Source organism: Setaria italica, chromosome III (assembly GCF_000263155.2).
Source record: "Setaria italica strain Yugu1 chromosome III, Setaria_italica_v2.0, whole genome shotgun sequence".
In the NCBI taxonomy this organism is placed as follows: Eukaryota; Viridiplantae; Streptophyta; class Magnoliopsida; order Poales; family Poaceae; genus Setaria; species Setaria italica.
The window spans coordinates 17418608-17436982 of NC_028452.1; the positions used below are offsets into that span (position 1 = coordinate 17418608).

General features: G+C 43.0%; 3 protein-coding genes across 10 annotated transcripts; 2 read left to right on the forward strand and 1 right to left on the reverse strand.

Annotated features, from left to right (window-relative positions):
- Positions 1–5144: 5144 nt before the first annotated feature.
- Positions 5145–5956, forward strand: LOC101777408 (putative glycine-rich cell wall structural protein 1). Its single transcript, XM_004961772.2, has one exon. The coding sequence runs from the start codon at positions 5159–5161 to the stop codon at positions 5735–5737; it is 579 nt and encodes a 192-aa protein (XP_004961829.1). The 5' UTR covers positions 5145–5158; the 3' UTR covers positions 5738–5956.
- An 870-nt stretch (positions 5957–6826) lies between these two features.
- On the reverse strand, positions 6827–17799 carry LOC101777815 (metal tolerance protein 5). Of its 8 annotated transcripts, none has more exons than XR_002677047.1 (10): positions 17113–17795; positions 15852–15967; positions 15464–15709; positions 14771–14851; positions 14337–14570; positions 11031–11548; positions 10814–10916; positions 10351–10586; positions 8102–8199; positions 6827–7299 (listed from the first exon to the last, which is right to left on the reverse strand). XR_002677047.1 is itself a non-coding variant. In XM_004961773.4 (6 exons), the coding sequence occupies exons 1-6, from the start codon at positions 17306–17308 to the stop codon at positions 11198–11200; spliced, it is 1224 nt and encodes a 407-aa protein (XP_004961830.1). In that variant the 5' UTR covers positions 17309–17795; the 3' UTR covers positions 10930–11197. The 8 variants fall into 8 exon arrangements, 1 of the variants encoding a protein (XP_004961830.1); XR_002677046.1 differs by having other exon boundaries at positions 10351–10618; XR_002677044.1 differs by having other exon boundaries at positions 6827–6970; positions 7073–7299; positions 10351–10916.
- Positions 9263–10118, forward strand: LOC101779035 (putative glycine-rich cell wall structural protein 1). Its single transcript, XM_012845009.2, has one exon. The coding sequence runs from the start codon at positions 9312–9314 to the stop codon at positions 9888–9890; it is 579 nt and encodes a 192-aa protein (XP_012700463.1). The 5' UTR covers positions 9263–9311; the 3' UTR covers positions 9891–10118.
- Positions 17800–18375: the final 576 nt, after the last annotated feature.

The following is an 18375-nucleotide window of genomic DNA, read 5'->3' on the forward strand; positions in this document are numbered from 1 at the left end:
GGCTCATTAGGTCATAGTTTGTGATTTTGGTAATTGAGTGACAATATAGTCATTGGGACTAATGATTTGTCTAGCATGTATCTTGTAGGTTTTCTAAGTCCCAAGAATGTAAACAAAATCATGGCAAGGTCCAAATCATGGTATTCTTGATATCCAAATCACGGTATTCAAGTATCCAAGCTATGATATTCAAGTGACCAAGCCATGGTATCTAGGATTATTCTATGTTATTGAAGCATCCAAATGATAGAGAAAATCTAGAGAAATGGCACCATCAGATGTTCCGATGCCCTATCTGAGAAGTGTTGGAGCAACCATCGGATCAATTGATACAATGGAAAAATAGAAAAAAGAGTCAAGACCATCGGAGTTCCGATGGTAGGTTTTCTAGTAGCGTCGGATGAATTTTGGGGTGAAGAAAACAAAGACAAAGAAAACCCTATAGCACCGGATGATCCGATAGTGGGCCAAGGGGAGCGTCGGACGAACCATATTTACTTTGCGAAGTTCTAGAGTTTTTGTCAGAAACTCTTCATCACCGAACATCGGATGAAGCATCGGATGAATTTTTTGTGTGTCAGTAAAGAACTTGGGCGCAGGGAGGCCAACGGCTATTTGCACCGGATGTTCCGATGCTACCAAAATGAAACCATCGCAGGGAGGCCAACAGCTATTTGAACTTGGGCGCAGGAAGTGCTTGGAGATCAAGACCCATCAAGAACACATCCAAGCCACCAAAAGTGCTTAAATGATTTGTCAAAGGCTTAGCACAAGTTTAGAATAGTGATTAGTGCTAGGATAGACCTAGAGAAGAGTGAGTGTAAGGTGTGCCTACCTTGTGATCGGTTCAAGGAGTGAACCACAGTTGTACAAGGTGTGCCGGCGCCTTGGAGCCTTGGTGGCTTGCCGGCAAGTCTTCGACCCTCCGGCTTGGTGTGGAGCGGCGTCGACGACTGTGTGCGGGGATGTGGAGACACCCTTCCTTCATGAAGAAGCTCCCTAGTAGAGATGGTATCAAGGTGACCGGGGAACTTGGTGTGAGCCTTAGCGGCCAAGCCTTTGTGGTAGGTTAAGAGGTATCCCGAAAAAGACTTGGTGATCAGGAAGCAATACTCTTGTGTGAGTGTTTCAACGACGTGGACTAGTGGTGGCTTAGTGCCTACTGATACCATGGTATAAATCATCGTGTCAAGACTTTGCTTCCCCTCATCCCCTTCTCTTACGTTTCCACGTTACATTCTTACAACTTGTGTGCCTTTACATTCTTACCGTAGTATCTTGCTAGGATTGGCTCTAGGTCGCAAAACTTGTTTTGGGATGAGAGTTTCACACTAGATCAACTGTTGCACATCTTGATAGCATGATCTAGTTTATGTTTTATGCAAAAGTAGTGGAAGCCATAGGTTAAGGTTTTTAGTTTGCCTAATTCACCCCTCCCCTCTTAGGCTATGAGCACCGATTTCTTATAGTAATGTCAAATTTGCGAAGCATGTTTGGGGTGTTAAAAATCTAAATTTTTCCGGTTTATCATCTGGCTTCTATATAAAGCGCTATAGGAAAATCAACAGTCAAGTCTAATGCACGGTACGAGCAGAAGTACGTCAAACAGGCAGGGGAAGAGGCTAGTACACAAATTTGCATACAGGCAGACGCATCTATTACGGTACTCTTCCCCATTGAAGAACATGGAATTTTTCACCCTTTCAGAAGCACTCAGAAGTATGAGATCCATCACAAATAATGAAGCTTTTTGTTACTTGCTCCTGGTGCTAATCTCCCAGCGTGGCTGACTTGCTTTGAGTTGCTCTAGTCGTAACTTGTGACAGTCGATGTCCCAGTGGAATTAGGACCAGATGTCGCATTTCAATGGAAATAAGAGTAGGCAATGCAAGTATCAAGAAGACATCTCATGGGGGCAGGGAAGGACGATTTCCACCTCCACGAAGTAGTGAGAACCGAACGCACCGTGTCGATGTGCCTCGCGGCCTAAGCGGTGGTTCCGGCAGAGCTAGAGGTAGGTGAGCTTGTGGAGAAATTCCGGTGCTGCCGACTGGGCTAGCAGGGAGTAGACGTGTTCCAGCACCGTCGTCGATCACGTCCTGAACTCCTGATCGTACATGTAGACCGCGAGCTGAAATAAAGCAAATGAAATAAATTTAAGTTTTGATCCACTAGCTAATTTTAGCTGTTATGAATCCAAACAGATCCCAACCAAATTTTAGCTGGTTCAACCCAGTTAAACTTAGCTAAACTGATAAAAGATCGAATTGCCTCTCCACCTTTCCTGGAAAAATCAAGAAGATTGATAAGAGGTGTGGGAATCTTTTCAACAATCATTTAGCTAAAATTTAGCTATCTGACCTTTAGCTAAAAGGAGATACTATCTCCATCCTAGAATATATCTATTTCTAACATTCAAATTTTGTCTCATAATATAGCTATTTTTGAGTTTCCAAGTGGATTATTTGGCATAAGAGTTCTAAAATACCCTCCATGCATGCAAATCAATTATGGCATGCAGATCTATATGCAAGCCTGCTACCAATTAAATATGATAGGTATAATTATTCTAATGAGGTGTAATATAGATTTTTGATCTACATCCTTAATCTGTCTGAAAAATTCTAGAAGTAGCTATATTTTGGGACGGAGGAAGTACTAAAGTTTAAGTTTAACTAGCTGACATTTAGCTAAAAAGAGAAAATCAAGGAGGAGGTCCGCGCTTGGTGCGTAGCAGGTGCTAGATGTTTCAGAATTTTTTTGGGCTGGTGACTAGTTTTATATTCTCTTGGGCTTGTTGCCGAGCTTAGGTTCTCCTTTATTTTGTTTGGACATTGCTATTCTCCTTTATTAATATATGAATGGCAGAATTCCTGCCAGTTCTTTTTCAAAAAAAAAGCTTTTAGCTAAAAAGAGGTACTAAACTGGTAGCTAAATTTTAGATGGGTGTATCTAAACAAGGTCTCAGGCATGTTGTATTTTTCTCTTTCTTTTCTGGAGCACAAGAAAAACAGTAGGGAAACCCTGCTGTCCAGAAGTATAATGTAGGAAAGAAAAAGCAAATTGTACAGGGGCTCAAAGCCACCTAAAAAAGAAGCTGTACGAAAAGGAGAGGAAAATTAGCCAAGCGGATTGAGCCATTGCTAGGAACAAAAGAATTGCGAGCCTGAAGTACAATGACATCAATAAATCCTTTCTTCCAAGGAGAGCATCTGGGTCAAGTATTTTCGTTCCTTCCGAACGACATGTCATCTTTTAATTTGTTATCATACTCCCTCCATTTCAAATTGTACGTCGTTTTGGCTTTTCCATCTAGACATACACTATATATAAGTGCATAGTAAAAATTATACACCTAGAAAAGTCAAAACGATCTACAATTTTGAATGGAGGAGCAGTTATTATTCTCAATCCAGGTCCTGGTTTGTAACATCTACCTTCATTTACCAATTCTAAAACCTACGATTAAATTGATTCTGAAATCAATCTATGGCGTGCGTTATGCCATTTGCATCAAAGCAGGGCAACTATGGGTCATTGGGCATTGGCCCATGGACCTCACATTGATCAGCCCAATGTGTTTATGTTAAGTAGTTATATAACATTGTTGTTGCAATTGATTTAGACTAATGGAATCAACTCGCCCAGCGTCATTTCATAGTTATTAAGTATTAAGCAGCCAACAATACATGCATGAAAATAGTGAAGTTTTGTTACACAATAATGGTGGTATAAGCATTTTCTTTCACAATAATATCTGACGGCTAAGAGGGGACTGCAACACATAACCCTCCGTTAATGTTGTTGCTATGGTAACCAGACGATCTGCCTGCATGCTTTCTGTCCACTTTGATCCAACTACTGCAAGTGGATACTTAGGGTTCAAAATTTCGTTTGCTACTAATAATACAGCTTGCACTGTGCTAACTAACTAACCTTATTAGCTTGTAAGCTGCCTACCTTATCATGATTACCACATGCATTTATTTCTTAAGTCCACATCTGACTTTGTCAAAGTCGTTATGAAAACCTCGAGGTCGCCTCTGCAATGTCAACAACTGCAAGAGGAATTAATAGTATTATTTGGGTGATCAGCGGATGCCTGTGTCTGTGTGTATCTTCAAACATGCAGAGTTAATATACATAGGTCGTCGTTTACTAGCTTTGCTGTTAGTATAATAGTAATGCCTGGCCTGATCACAAAAAATAAGCCCTGGGTTTAAATGCTGCGGGCGATCTCATTGCCTTTTGACTGTCGTGTCACCAGTTCACGTTTCACAGTGCTAGCTGGAGAGTATGGTCAAATGTAGATCTTTAAGCAATGCAAAGTCATGACCATTCATATATGAATCTATTGTAGTAAACATGAATTTTGCAGGTATTGCACCCAAAACAATTTTTCTCATGTAGAAGTCAAGAAAAAATTCCATGCTCCAAAGAGGGGCATATAATCCTACAAAGTAATAAGCCATTTTGTTCTCAGGTCGGTTGAAATTGAAGTATTCGTTACAGATTGGAAGTTACTAGTGCTACCTTTATTTGTCAGTTCAGTATAGTACTTGTCCAAGAACCCTATATACGCACACATCAAGGAGACGACATTTTTAGTAAATTCCAAGCAATTTATGGACCTACAGCACCCAGCTTTCAACTATAGACAAAGCAGTTCGGTCACTGAAACCTTTTACGTATCCAGTAGCAGTGAAAATTATATGGATAACTTCGCCATTGAGACGAAGAATACAAGTAAACTGCCTACTTAGAACGGAGCAAACAGTTAGATTTAGTTTCAATGGGCCTTTTGGACACCGGTGATCATATCAAAAACTAAAATTTTGTGCCAATGATAATCTATATGGAGATGACTTTTAAGAAGCTAGGTAGACAGGAGAGCATAATTAACAAACTACTGGCGTGAAGACACAAGTTGTAAATTACAACCACTTCGCTACTTGCATTTGGCTAAGGTCAAGTCAAGAAGCTCCATTGATTCCAGTGGCTTTTAAAGACTCCACTTGGTCTCCAATGGGAACACCATTACCGTTAACGTGCATGCTATTAAGATAAAGAACCACTACACGATCTCAAGCACTATAAATACCCATGCAGCCTTCACTTGGAACTCATCGCAAACCATACTCACTAGTAGTATCTCACAATGGCAGGCACCAAGCTAGTAGCACTTGGTTTCATTGTCCTCATGAGCATGGGGTTAGCCAATGCTGTGAGGGTGGCTAGATACTCTAGTGCTGATGGGACGGGCACTGGAGGGGGAGGGGGTGGCGGATACGTGAATGGTGCAGGATCAGGATCAGGGTCTGGCACTGGCGCAGGTGAGAGCGGTTCAAACGGTGTCCATGCAGCTGCTGGAGGGGGTGGCGGAGGTGGTGGGACTAGCCAATACGGTGGGTCTGGTTACGGTGGAGGGTCTGGGTCAGGTTCAGGGTCTGGTACATACAGTCAAGGACCGTATTCAGGCTATGGAGAATCTTCCAATGCTGGTGGTTCCGGTGGCGGTGGTGGTGGTGGACAAGCTGGAGGCCATTGGGGATCTAGTGCACAAGGATCTGGTAGCGGCACTGGATCTGGCTCTAGCTATTCTAATAGGTATTGGTACGGACCTAGTTATGCAGGTGCAAATGCTAATGGCAATGGTGGTGGCAGCGGGAGCAGTCAAAACGGTGGGGGTGGCGGTGGTCAAGGTGCTGGATCTGGGTACGGCAATGCCAATCCCTGATTTCTGTATCGACTCAATCTAAAGTTGGAGCCCATCCTCCTTTCTTGTTTCAAGTCTGTACTTGTGTTATGCTTTTGTTAGAATCAAATTAATAAAGGGTGTCCAACTGGAGCAGTATAATCTAAGTTGTAACCATGCAAGTTTATCAATAAAATAATTACTCCTTTTTTTTCATTTGGTCACTGTATCTTGAGAAATTTCATGAGGAACTGTTTTGTACTGGGAGTTGTTAGATTTGGATGCCTACACCCAGAACAGCAGAAGGTTGTGTTCTACTCCATCAGTTGTTTTTTTTAAAAAAATGATGTTTAGGACATGGCAAATTGGTAAAAAAAAATTACTAGTTAGCTTATCCTAAACATCATATTTTTAAAAACAGAGGGATGCCTCTAATACTAATTGAAGACATTAAAGGCTCCAAGTGACTCGATTATCAATGGAGAGTAGTCCATGTTATATTTCAATGGTACCACCAACTAATTGGATTCATCCAGCCTTGGACATAGTTGGCAACAAGTGCTGCCACAAGCCCCAAAACGTTAGTGATGACATCAAAAAAGTGATCCGGTGCGTAGGCCTTCACAATTTCATTGTTGAATAAACGGCAATATATGACCAGAAGCTTCACCAATGTCACTGACAGCATAATATCCATAGCCCACATTTCCTGCTTTTTTTTGTCACGCGGAATTCATAACCCTGGAGTGTATTAGGAACCAAAAACATTTCACAATGAACAGTTGCAATTCCAATGTCAACTTTTCATGTTTATATGATATGTTAGTTCTTTTGGTGTGACACACAGTTCATCTGGCTTCTATAAAGCGCTATAGAAAAATCAATAGTCAAGTCTGATGCAGGTATGAACAAGTACACCAAACAGGTAGGGGAAGGTTTAGTACAATTTTGCATACAGACGACTCGTCCGTTACGGTAATCTTGCCCAACGAAGAGCATCAGAATTTTCACCCATGCAGAAGTGAGACAGGATGTCCGGATAATGTCTATCACAAATTACTGAAGCTTTGTTACTTGCTCCCGGTGCGGCTGATTTGCTTTGACCTGCTCTAGTTGTAATTGTAACTTGTGTCAGTCAATCTCCTAGTGGAGTTACTACCAGATCTCACATTTCAAAGGGGAATACGAGTGACAAGTGTCAATCTGAATGGCCTGGTTGAGTGTAGGCTTCACTGGAATGATGACAGAAGCAGCGGCGTACACACTAACACGAATCTAAAATTGCAAGCACATAAGAGGCAGTAATGATAACTTAAGGCACAAGATTCATATACGTAGACAAAGCCTATCGACTCTCTGTAGTAGACTTATACCCACCATTAGTAACTTCCTGCTAAAGCTCAGCAGGCAATCATGCACAACATAATTCCAGCCTGCTGTCAGGTACTCACGCTTCGATCTGCCTCGGCACCCAAAACACGTTACTCCCAGGATTCTCATGCTGTGCTGATCCCGCTAGTCTCAGATCGCTCTGAAGTTCTGCAAACCGCATGGAGGTGTGCTCAGGCTGGTGTACAGGGGCTTAAAGCCACCTAAAAGGGAAGCTGCACAAGGAAAGGAAAATTAACCAAGCAGATTGAGCCATTGCTAAGAAAAACTCCTAGCTGGTGCCTTTACTCTATGACACTGAAGTAGAATGACATCGATCAGTAAATCCTTTTCCTCCAATGAGAGCAGCTGGGTCAACTATTTTCGTTACTTCCAAATGAAACATCTCGTCTTTTATTTGTTACAGTTGTTCCCAATGTAGGTAGCCCCTGTTTCTACTATCTACCTTCATTTACCAATCCTAGATTCTAAATCCAGAAAAGAGAACCTACGGTTAAATTGATCCTGAAATCAATCTATGGTGTGTGCTATGCCATTTGCATCAAAGCAGGCAAACTATGGGTAATGGGCCCATGGCCTCACATTGATCAGCCCAATGTTTTATGTTAAGTTATCAATGCTGTGTGTTGCAATTGATTTAGACCAATGAAATCAACTCACCCAGTGTCATTTCATAGTAATTAAGCAACCAGCAATGCATGTACGCAAAAAAAAAAAACTATAAGCAGGATCCCAGCATTCCAAGATTATATCAATTTCGGAAGGGAGGTGGTAGTAAAGTTTCGTTACATTAGCAAGGACGTGGTATAAGCATTTTCTTTTACAATACTATCTGACAGCTACGAAGTGACTGCAAGACATAACACTCTGTTAAATGTTGTTGCTATGGTAAACCAGACGATCTGCCTGCCTTGGGTCGACTTTGATCCAACTACTGCAAGTGGATACTTAGGTTCAAAATCTATTTTGCTACTAATACAGCTTGCACTGTATTAATTAACCTTGTAAGGTGCCTACCTTATCATGATCACCACATGCATATAGTTCTTAAGGCCACATCTGATTTTGTCAAAGTCGTTATGAAAACCTTGAGGTCGCCTCTGCAATGTCAACCACTGCAAGAGGAATAGAATTGTTCGAGTGATCAGTGGATGCCTGAGCTGCGTTGATCTTCAAACATGCAGTTAAGAATTAATACAGGTCATCGTTTACTAGCTTTGCTGTTATTATAATACTAAAGCCTGATCAATAATAAAATAGACCCTAAGTTTAATTACAGCGGGTGATCTCATTATCTTTGGATTGTTGTGTCACCAGTTGTTCACGTTTTACAGCTTTGGAGTCTGGTCAAATGTACATGTAAGCCATGCAGAGTCATATGCATTCATATATGGAATCTATCTATTGTAGAACACATGAATTTGCAGGTATTTCACCCAAAACAATTTATCTCATGCAGAAGTCAATAAAATTGTTCATGTTCCAAAGAGGGCATATAATCCTTAAAAGTAAGACACTTTGTTCTCAGGCCGGATGAAATTGGAGTATTTGTCACAGATTGGAAGTTACTAGTACTATCCTTGTCAGTTCAGTCATACTTGTACAAGAACCCTATAGATTTATGCACACATCAAGGAGAGAGAGCATTTAAAGCGACAGGTTATGGACCCGAAACCGCTCTCAACAATTAGACAAAGCAGTTCAGTCACCAAAGCCTTTCACATATTTAGTAGCAGCGGCAAGTACAAAAAACAGTAGTATGCATAACTTCACCTTTGAGACGAAGAATACAAATTAACTGCCTACTTAGAACAGAGCAAACAGTTAGGTTTGGTTTCAATGGGCCTTCTAGACACAAATGATCATATCAAATGCTAAACTCTTGCCGCAGTGATAATCTATGGAGTCATGGAGATGACTTTTCAGAAGCTAGGAGCCTAGGACTTAGCAGACCATCCAGACAGGAGAGCATACCAAGCACTAGCGTGAAGACAAGTTGTAAATTGCAACCACTTCGCTACTTGCATGTGGCTAATGGTCAAGTCAAGAAGCTCCATTAATTCCATTCGCTTTAAAAGCCTCCACTTGGTCTCCTATGGGAACACACTGCCGTTAACTTGCATGATATTAAGATAAAGAACCACTACGTGGCCTCCAGCACTATAAGTACCCATGCAGCCTTCACTTGGAACTCATCACAACCCATACTCACCAGTAGTAACTCGCAATGGCAGGCACAAAGCTAATATCACTGGGGTTCATTGTCCTCATGAGCATGGGATTAGCCAATGCTGTGAGGGTAGCTAGATACTCTAGTGCTGATGGGACGGGCACTGGAGGGGGAGGGGGTGGTGGATATGTGAATGGTGCAGGATCAGGGTCAGGGTCCGGCACTGGCGCAGGTGAGAGCGGTTCAAACGGTGTCCATGCAACTGCTGGAGGGGGTGGTGGAGGTGGTGGGACTAGCCAATACGGTGGGTCTGGTTACGGTGGAGGGTCTGGGTCAGGTTCAGGATCTGGTACATACAGTCAAGGACCGTATTCAGGCTATGGAGAATCTTCCAATGCTGGTGGTTCCGGTGGCGGTGGTGGTGGTGGACAAGCTGGAGGTCATTGGGGATCTAGTGCACAGGGGTCTGGCAGTGGCACTGGATCTGGCTCTAGCTATTCTAACAGGTATTGGTACGGACCTAGTTATGCAGGTGCAAATGCTAATGGCAATGGTGGTGGCACCGGGAGCAGTCAAAATGGTGGGGGTGGCGGCGGTTCAGGTGCTGGATCCGGATACGGCAATGCCAACCCCTAATTTCTGCATCAACTCAATCTAAGTTGGTGCCCATCATCCTTTGTTGTTAGAAGTCTTCGGATTATTTTGGTTTCTTTGTACTTGTGTTATGCTTTTGTTAGAATCAAATTAATAAAGGGCCCAACTATTCTAGTAAATGCAGCAGCCTGATTTAAGGTGCAGCTTATGAGAAATATACTGACCATGTCAGTTTATCGATAAAATAATACTCCTGTCATTTTGTCACTATATCTGGAGAAATTTCATTAGAAACTGTTTTGTCTTGGGAGTTATTAAGTTCAGATGCCTACACGGTGCTTATCACATGGTTGTGTTCTACCAACAGTACTAATTAAAGACATTAATTAAAGGTTCTAAGCAACTCGGTTATTGTAATCTAACATCAATGGAAGTACTAGAGTGGTTCATGGGCTCATGGCATATTACAGAAGTAAACAGAGATCGGATTATTTTTACTTACAATGATAGCACCAACTGGATCGATCAAGCCTTGGACTTGGACCTAGTTGGCAAAAAGTGCTGCCACAAGCCCAATAACATTAGTGATGGTGTCAAAACAGTTCCTGTGCATAGGCCTTCACAATTTCATTGGTGAATGAGCGGCAATATATGACCAGGAGAAGCTTCACCATGTCACAGAGCATAATGTCCACAACCCACATTTCCTGCTCTTTTTGTCAAGCAGAATTCATCTCCCTGGAGCAAAAATTATCCATAATGGTGGTGTACTATGAACCAAAAATAAATAATCAATATCGGTAGTGTACTAGGAACCAAAAATATTTCAAAAGAAACAGTTCCAATTCCAATGTCAACATTTCATAAATATATGCCATGTTAGCTTTTTTGGTGTGACCCACAGTTCATCTGGCTTCTATAAAGCACTATAGAAAAATCAAGTCAAGTTTAATGCAGGTACGAACAGAAGTACGTCCAAGAGTGACAAATATCAAGCAGAATGGCCATTGTTGATCGCTGTGGCCTGTAGGCTTCTGTGGAATGACGATAGAGCAAGGCTCAGAGGATCTGGCAGCATACATGAATCTAAAATTGTAAGCACTGAAGATGCAGAATAATAACTTAAGGCACAAGATTCATATACGTATACAACAGCTATCTATTCTTTAGAAGATTACCCACCAGTAGTAACTGCCTGCTACAGTTCAGCAGGCAATCAAATAAAATATGCACAACATAATCACAGCCTGCTGTCACGTACTCACATGCAATCTGCTTTGGCACCCAAAACAGGATTCTCTGATCCCATTAGTTTCAGATCATTCTGAACCGTGTTGGATTTCAGTCAGCTATGTGTCATGCGACCGAGCATGCTCGGGCTGGTGGGTGAACTCATAGTCGAGGTGGACGAAGGCCCGCTCAATCTCAGGCAGGCGCTCCAGCTTCTCCTGCAGGGCCTCGCCGATGTCATGGGCCTCTCGCAGGGGCATGGCGCAGGGAAGGACGATATCCACCTCCACGAAGTAGTGGGAACCAAATGTGTACGCCCGCACCGTGTCAATGTGCCTCACGGCCTTGTGGTGGTTCCAGCATAGGTAGGTGAGCTTCTGGAGAAATGCTGGTGGTGCCGACTGGCCGACCAGAGAGTGGACATTGTCCAGCACCGTGATCGACCACATCCTGATTGTGTAGATCGCGAGCTGCAAAGGAACAAGGGAGATAACTTCAAACATGTCATCTTTTCCTTCTTTTTTTAGCAAGAACAGTAGGGGAAACCCTACTGCGGTAAAGAAAGTTGTCCAAAAGGGAGAGGAAAAAATTAACGAAGGGCATGAAGGCATGCTAAGGAAAAATAAATTTCTAGTAGATAGTTCCTTTACTGAGCCTGAAGTAAAATGTCATTGGTAAATCCTTTCTGCCAAGAAGAGAAGCTCGGTCTATTGCTTTTGCTACTAATACAGCTTGCATTGTACTAATTAATTAACCTTGTGATCTGTCTCCCTTATCATGATCACCACGTGCACATAGTGATTAGTCCATGCCCGAATTTGTCAAAGTCTTTACGAAAATCTCGAGGTCGCCTCTGCAATGTCAACCACTGCAAGAGGAATAAGAATTGTTTGGGTGCTCAGCGTATGCCTGTGCTGATCTTCAAACAAGCAGTTCAGACTTAATGCAGGTTGTCATTTACTAGCTTCACTGTTAGTATAATGCTAGTATCTGACAACAAAAGATAAACCCTGGGTTTAATTACTATGGGCGATCTCATTATCTTTTGATTGTTGTCTCACCAGCTGTACATGTTTCACAGTGCTGGAGAGAATGGTCAAATGCATACAGTGTAAGGAATGAAATGGCATGAGCATGCATATTTAAGCGTATTGTCATATGCATAAATTTTGCAGGTTTTTCAACCAAACAATTTATTCCAAGAGAAAGCCAAGACAAAATCTCATGTTCCAAAGGGAGCACAAAATCCTTGCGAAAGTAAGACACTTGCTTTTGTTCTCAGGTCGGGTAAAATAGAGTATGTGTTAAGAGTTTGGAAGTTTCTAGTATATACTTTACAGATCTGTATGGTTTATCTTTGGAGCTCTGCTGGCGCCAAGCACTTGTGTCTGCTTGGATGGCCAATGGCAGGAAGCCTGCTACACGTTTAGTCTCTCTGGTCTCTCCTCCTTCCTATCTGGTTGTTGTTGTTTCTTACTAGGAACAGTCTTGTGAGCCTTTGATCCGTATACGTGCGCCCGGTTGGCCCGCGTTGTAACTAAACGTTCTTCGTTATATCTTCTTAATACAAAGATACGCAGCTCTCCTGCGTATTCTCGAAAAAAAAATAAAGATCTGTATGGTCCTTATCCAAGAACCCTATAAATGCACAGATCAAGGAGAGACACAACATGTAAGTAAATTTCAAGCGATAGTTTATGGAACGGGACCTAGCTTCACCTATTAGACAAATCAGTCTGGTGCCAAAATCTTTTGCTGATTTAGTAGCAGTGACAAGTACAAAAAACTGAAAAAACTTGATAAATAACTTCACTATTAACACTTAGAATGGAGCAAGCAGCTAGGTTTAGTTTGAATGGGTCTTCCAAACACCAATGACCATGTCAAATGCTAAAACTTTGTGCCATCAATAATATATGGAGATGACTTTAAGAAGCTAGCACTTAGGAGATCATCTAGAGAGGAGAGCATAGCGAGTACTAGTGAGAAGAAAATTCGTAAATTGTGGCCACTTCTCTTCTTGCATGTACTCAATGGTCAAGTCAAGAAGCTCCATTAACTCCAATGGCTTTTAAAAGCCTCCACTTGGTCTCATATCGAAACACCACTACCGTTAACATGCATGCTATTAAGATAAAGAACCACTGCATGGCCTCAAGCACTATAAGTCTATAAATACCCATGCAGCATTCACTGAGAACTCATCTCAACTAAAATACTCCCTAGTAGTAGCTCACAATGGCAGGCACAAAGCTAATATCACTGGGGTTCATTGTCCTCATGAGCATGGGATTAGCCAATGCTGTGAGGGTAGCTAGATACTCTAGTGCTGATGGGACGGGCACTGGAGGGGGAGGGGGTGTGGATATGTGAATGGTGCAGGATCAGGGTCAGGGTCCGGCACTGGCGCAGGTGAGAGCGGTTCAAACGGTGTCCATGCAACTGCTGGAGGGGGTGGTGGAGGTGGTGGGACTAGCCAATACGGTGGGTCTGGTTACGGTGGAGGGTCTGGGTCAGGTTCAGGGTCTGGTACATACAGTCAAGGACCGTATTCAGGCTATGGAGAATCTTCCAATGCTGGTGGTTCCGGTGGCGGTGGTGGTGGTGGACAAGCTGGAGGCCATTGGGGATCTAGTGCACAGGGATCTGGTAGCGGCACTGGATCTGGCTCTAGCTATTCTAATAGGTATTGGTACGGACCTAGTTATGCAGGTGCAAATGCTAATGGCAATGGTGGTGGCAGCGGGAGCAGTCAAAACGGTGGGGGTGGCGGCGGTCAAGGTGCTGGATCTGGGTACGGCAATGCCAACCCCTGATTTCTGTATCAACTCAATCCAAAGTTGGAGCCCACCTTCCTTTCTTGTTTGATGTCAGTAGGATTATTTTGGTTTCTCTGTACTTGTGTTATGCTTTTGTTAGAATCAAATTAATAAAGGGTCCACCTGTTCTGGTAACAGTAGCAGTCTAGTGTAAGGTGCAGCTAATGAAAAGATGTTGTAACCATGTCAGTTTACAAAATAAATACTCCTTTGTCATTTGGTCACTGTCTGAAGAAATTTCATAAGGAACTGTTTTGTCTTTGGAATTATTTAGTTTAGATACCTACACCATGTACATTCACATATCTAAGTTACTAACTAAAACATATTAAAGTCTCTAAGCAACTTGGTTATTATGATATATATATCAATGAAATTACAAGAGTAGTTTACGTCATATTATACAGAAGTAAATAGAGATTGGATTAGTGTTACTTACAATGATAGCTCCAACTGGGTCAATCCAGCCTTGAACATAATTAGCAAGAAGTGCAGCCACAAGCCCAATAACATTGGTGATGACATCAAAAAAGTGATCCTGTGCACAGGCCTTCACTATTTCATTGGTGAATGTTCGGCAATATATAACCAGGAGAAGCTTCACCAGTGTCACTGAGAGCATAATATCGACAACCCACTTTTCCTGCTCTTTTGTCAAGCGGAATTCATCGCCCTGATAAAGCAAAAGTATTCAATATCGGCAGTACAAGTTACAGAAAATATTCAGAAGTAGAAGTTGCTTTTACAAAATCACTTTTCATGAAACTGATTGCTTGATCCATTCGCTATGTCAACTGTGCCAGATAGGCAGGGAGGATAAGTTTGCGTCAAGCAGAAGTGCACCAATAGGATAAACATGAGAAGTGAACTTACATCGGATACCAGTGAGTGTGTAGATTCTATGATAATTTGAAGACCAAGCGTAGCCATGACAGAAGCGAAAACTAGTATTCCCTGCATCACAGATTGTGGTAAACTAGTCAAAAAGATAAATTGGAAACTAAGGACAATTAAAAAATCATTTGTACACTTAATCTGAAAAAAAAGCGAAAAGGTAAAAAAAAATTCATGAAACAGAGTTAAACTGTGATTTTGGTTACAAGGCTCAAGGCCTCAAACTGTCAGATGAGCTTTCATGCTGAAATTCTGGTATTGTCCGCGATCGTTCAATGTGTAGTTTTGCAAAATTTTGCTAGAGGTGTCAATTTCGGTTTTAAAACTTGCAGCTTTGCAAGTAATAGGACCTATTGTAATTCTAGTTTGCATAAATAACATCACATGTGAGCATAATTGTGCCCTAACATCCAGTCTCTCAAGAACAGTTAAAGACCAGAAAGAGGAACAGAAGGCCATTTCTTCTATCCTTTTTTTCCTTTTACGTTTTGTGCTAATTTGCTTTGCTGAATTAATATCTAGGAGGCAACACATCATTTCTAGTAACAATACACAAGGACTATTGAAGAAAGAAATGTAAAATGAAAATGCTTCGATCATTCTATTCAAACTGAATCGAATGCAAGAAATAAAAGTAAATAACAAGCATATTCTAATTGATGTGGAACTCACCAGAGGTTGCATGCGCCTTTTACCAATTGGGTATCTGTATGGGTTTGGTGTTTGCATAGAAAAGGCAGTAAACCACAATATAAAACCAGATAACAAGTCGAGTAGAGAATCCAAGGTGGAAGCAACAATAGCTAGGGAGTCACTCCTTACTGAGGCATAAACTTTTGCCGCAAAAAGAACCATGTTTGCAATGTTAGATAATCGGATGGCCCATGTCTCTTTTTGGGCAACCATCTCTCGCTCTTCCTGCAAGTATAAAGTAGGATAATCTACAGGTAAAAAAGAATTGCTTCATATTGGAAAGAAAAAAATGCTGGACATTTTATCTGCAAGGAAGTGTTTTCTCTTTCCCTTTTTTCATGACTCAGAGGAAGAGTACACAACAAACCTTAGACATTCCAGGAAGGAAACCACGATCTGCCAGTGTATCCATTTCATTAAAACCTTCCAGCATTTCCAACTGTTGTTGGTAGTATTCTGCAACATCATCAGCAGAGCCTTGAGCTGCAGATATAGTTAAAAATGGTGCATTAGGAGACTGAACTATATCAACAGGATCCAAACAATTGTATGCATTACTCTCAGAGGAACTCAATCCACAAGAATAATATTTGTGGAGCAGATAGAAATATATGCAACTATATCAAAGGATCCAATTTGTTGGATTTCGTTTCATCGTTTGTGTGTCAGACATCTTGCATGCACAAAATGTGAACTTCCACCATCCATACAGAATCTTTATCCTTATGTAAACAATGAGAACTTTGAAGTTCTGATTAATGGTTTCCAGATTTCATCTCTGCATGGAATGTATAGTTTTTTAGAAAATACAAGTTCCCAAACCTTCTACATCAGGAAATCCTCAAAGAGACAAACAATAGACAGGTGAAAAGAAAACATATAATCAAATGGAACAAAGATAAATCTAGTGGACAGATTCAAATGCAAAATGGAAAAAGTGGCAGTAGGATCTTCAGTTCAATAGTTCATAATAAAACCTTTGACTTATTGAACCAATTACAAAAAGGTAAAGCAATTTCAACAGAAAATAGAACCATGATGTTTTTCAACTAGAAGTCAATGCGCAAAAGAATACGATTAAAGAAAAATCAGCATGCAGTGGTTCCGAGATTTGATGGATCTCTCTTACTGATTTCCAAATAAAAATGAAACTCAATTTTGAATCTGGAACACAACCACGGACTAATAAAATTCACCAACATTTTCAAACAGGTTCATGGCATCTGAACATGAGAAAAAAACACACACTAAGATACCAAGTTACCAACTCCAACGAGCATACATCATCCCATAATTACTCTCCTGACCAAATCTAATGGCTCTTATCAGTGAACTACTCGATGAAAATTCTACCATTTCAACGGAAAAACACGTGGAGTGCGCTGCTGCACGGACAAAGTAAAAAACACCGCTGCAAACCATCTATTCGTACACTATCTCCTCGATTACTTTAATAAATCGCCGTGCCAAATATGACAAATTGACAGTGACTAGTGAGCTGTTAGTCAAACACAACTCCAGATCAACAAACAAACAAAAGTCCTACTCCAAACACACGTGCATACAAAACCGTGACAGAACTAGTAGCCATCGCTAGCGAGAGCGTTCATCGGAGAGGCAAGACAGACCTAGCACGCCGAGGCAGTCGTGGAGCCCGCGCGCCGGCTTCTCCTGCTCCGCCTCCGGGCGGCGGAACCGGTCGAAGTTGAGCCGCCAGGGCCTCTCCCCCAAGCACAAGCCGCCGCTCACGTCGTCCCCGGCATCCACGGCACGGAGGAGCAGCTCCTCGCCCTCTTCGCCACCCCTCGCTCCAGCCGCCGCCATTCCCTCCGCGCCTGCCCCTCTCTCCCGAACCCTCGTGGTCGACGACACGGGCCTCCCGCAAGCCGCGACAAGGAAGAGCGATGAGGAGTAGAGCTAGAGGAGCAGCCGCGATGATGGAAATGGGCGCTGGGCGGCGGGCCTTTGCATCTTCGCCTCGTCTTCCTCCGCCGCCGCCGCCGTAAGAATAGAGGAAGGAGGGGTGCGAACATTCGCGGTGAGCCGGGGGCGGCTGCGGCGTCGGGATCGCGGTGGACGCGCGGGATGGCGCGGGCGTCGCTGGACTCGGTGCAGCGAGCGGTGCGGGGAGCCGGTGCACCGTGCACCGGTTCCCTAGACGGTGCAGCGAGCGGCGCGGGGAGCCGGGGGGCCTGGGAATCGAGACGGATTTGATCCTGCGCAGGAGGGCGCGCAGCCAAGGCGAGGCGCCGAGCGTGGCGTGGGCATTGTTGACTAGCTGAAGAATGGTGTGCTCTGCATCTAATCCCAGGTGTGTGAAGTCGACGTGCGTGCCCATCCGAATCTGGTGCTCGCCTGCTTTTCGGCAACACTACCAAAAAGATGAACCGAGCATACTGTGGTAAAGTTCTAAAAGGAAGAGTACTGGTGCGTCACGTGGGTGACAGTTCAGGTGACAAAATTAAGGTCCTGTTTGGCACGACTCCACTCTTAAACTCCAGCAACTCCATCAAAAAATTTAGCCAAACACCCTAACTCCAAAACTCTATGGAGTTGCCAACTTCATGGAGCTGTAGTGCAAATGGAGGTGGAGTTTTGGAGCACCTCTTTTGCTGCTCCAGAAACATCTCTTTTGAACCTCCTCGTGGAGTTGGTGGGTAATTACCCACCAATGCTACTGGTTATAAAAAAAACGTTTCATTCTATTCTCCCTTCTATTATCTCGAGCCCCACTCGCCGCCCGTCGCCGCCCCCGTGGCCGGCCGGCCTCGCCGCTCGCCGCCGCCCGTCGCCACGCCCGTCGCCGCTCGCCGCGGCCCGTAGCCGCCCCCGTCGCCCGTCACCGCCCGCCACCCGCCGCCCGTCGCCGCCTGTCGTCGCACATCGTCGCC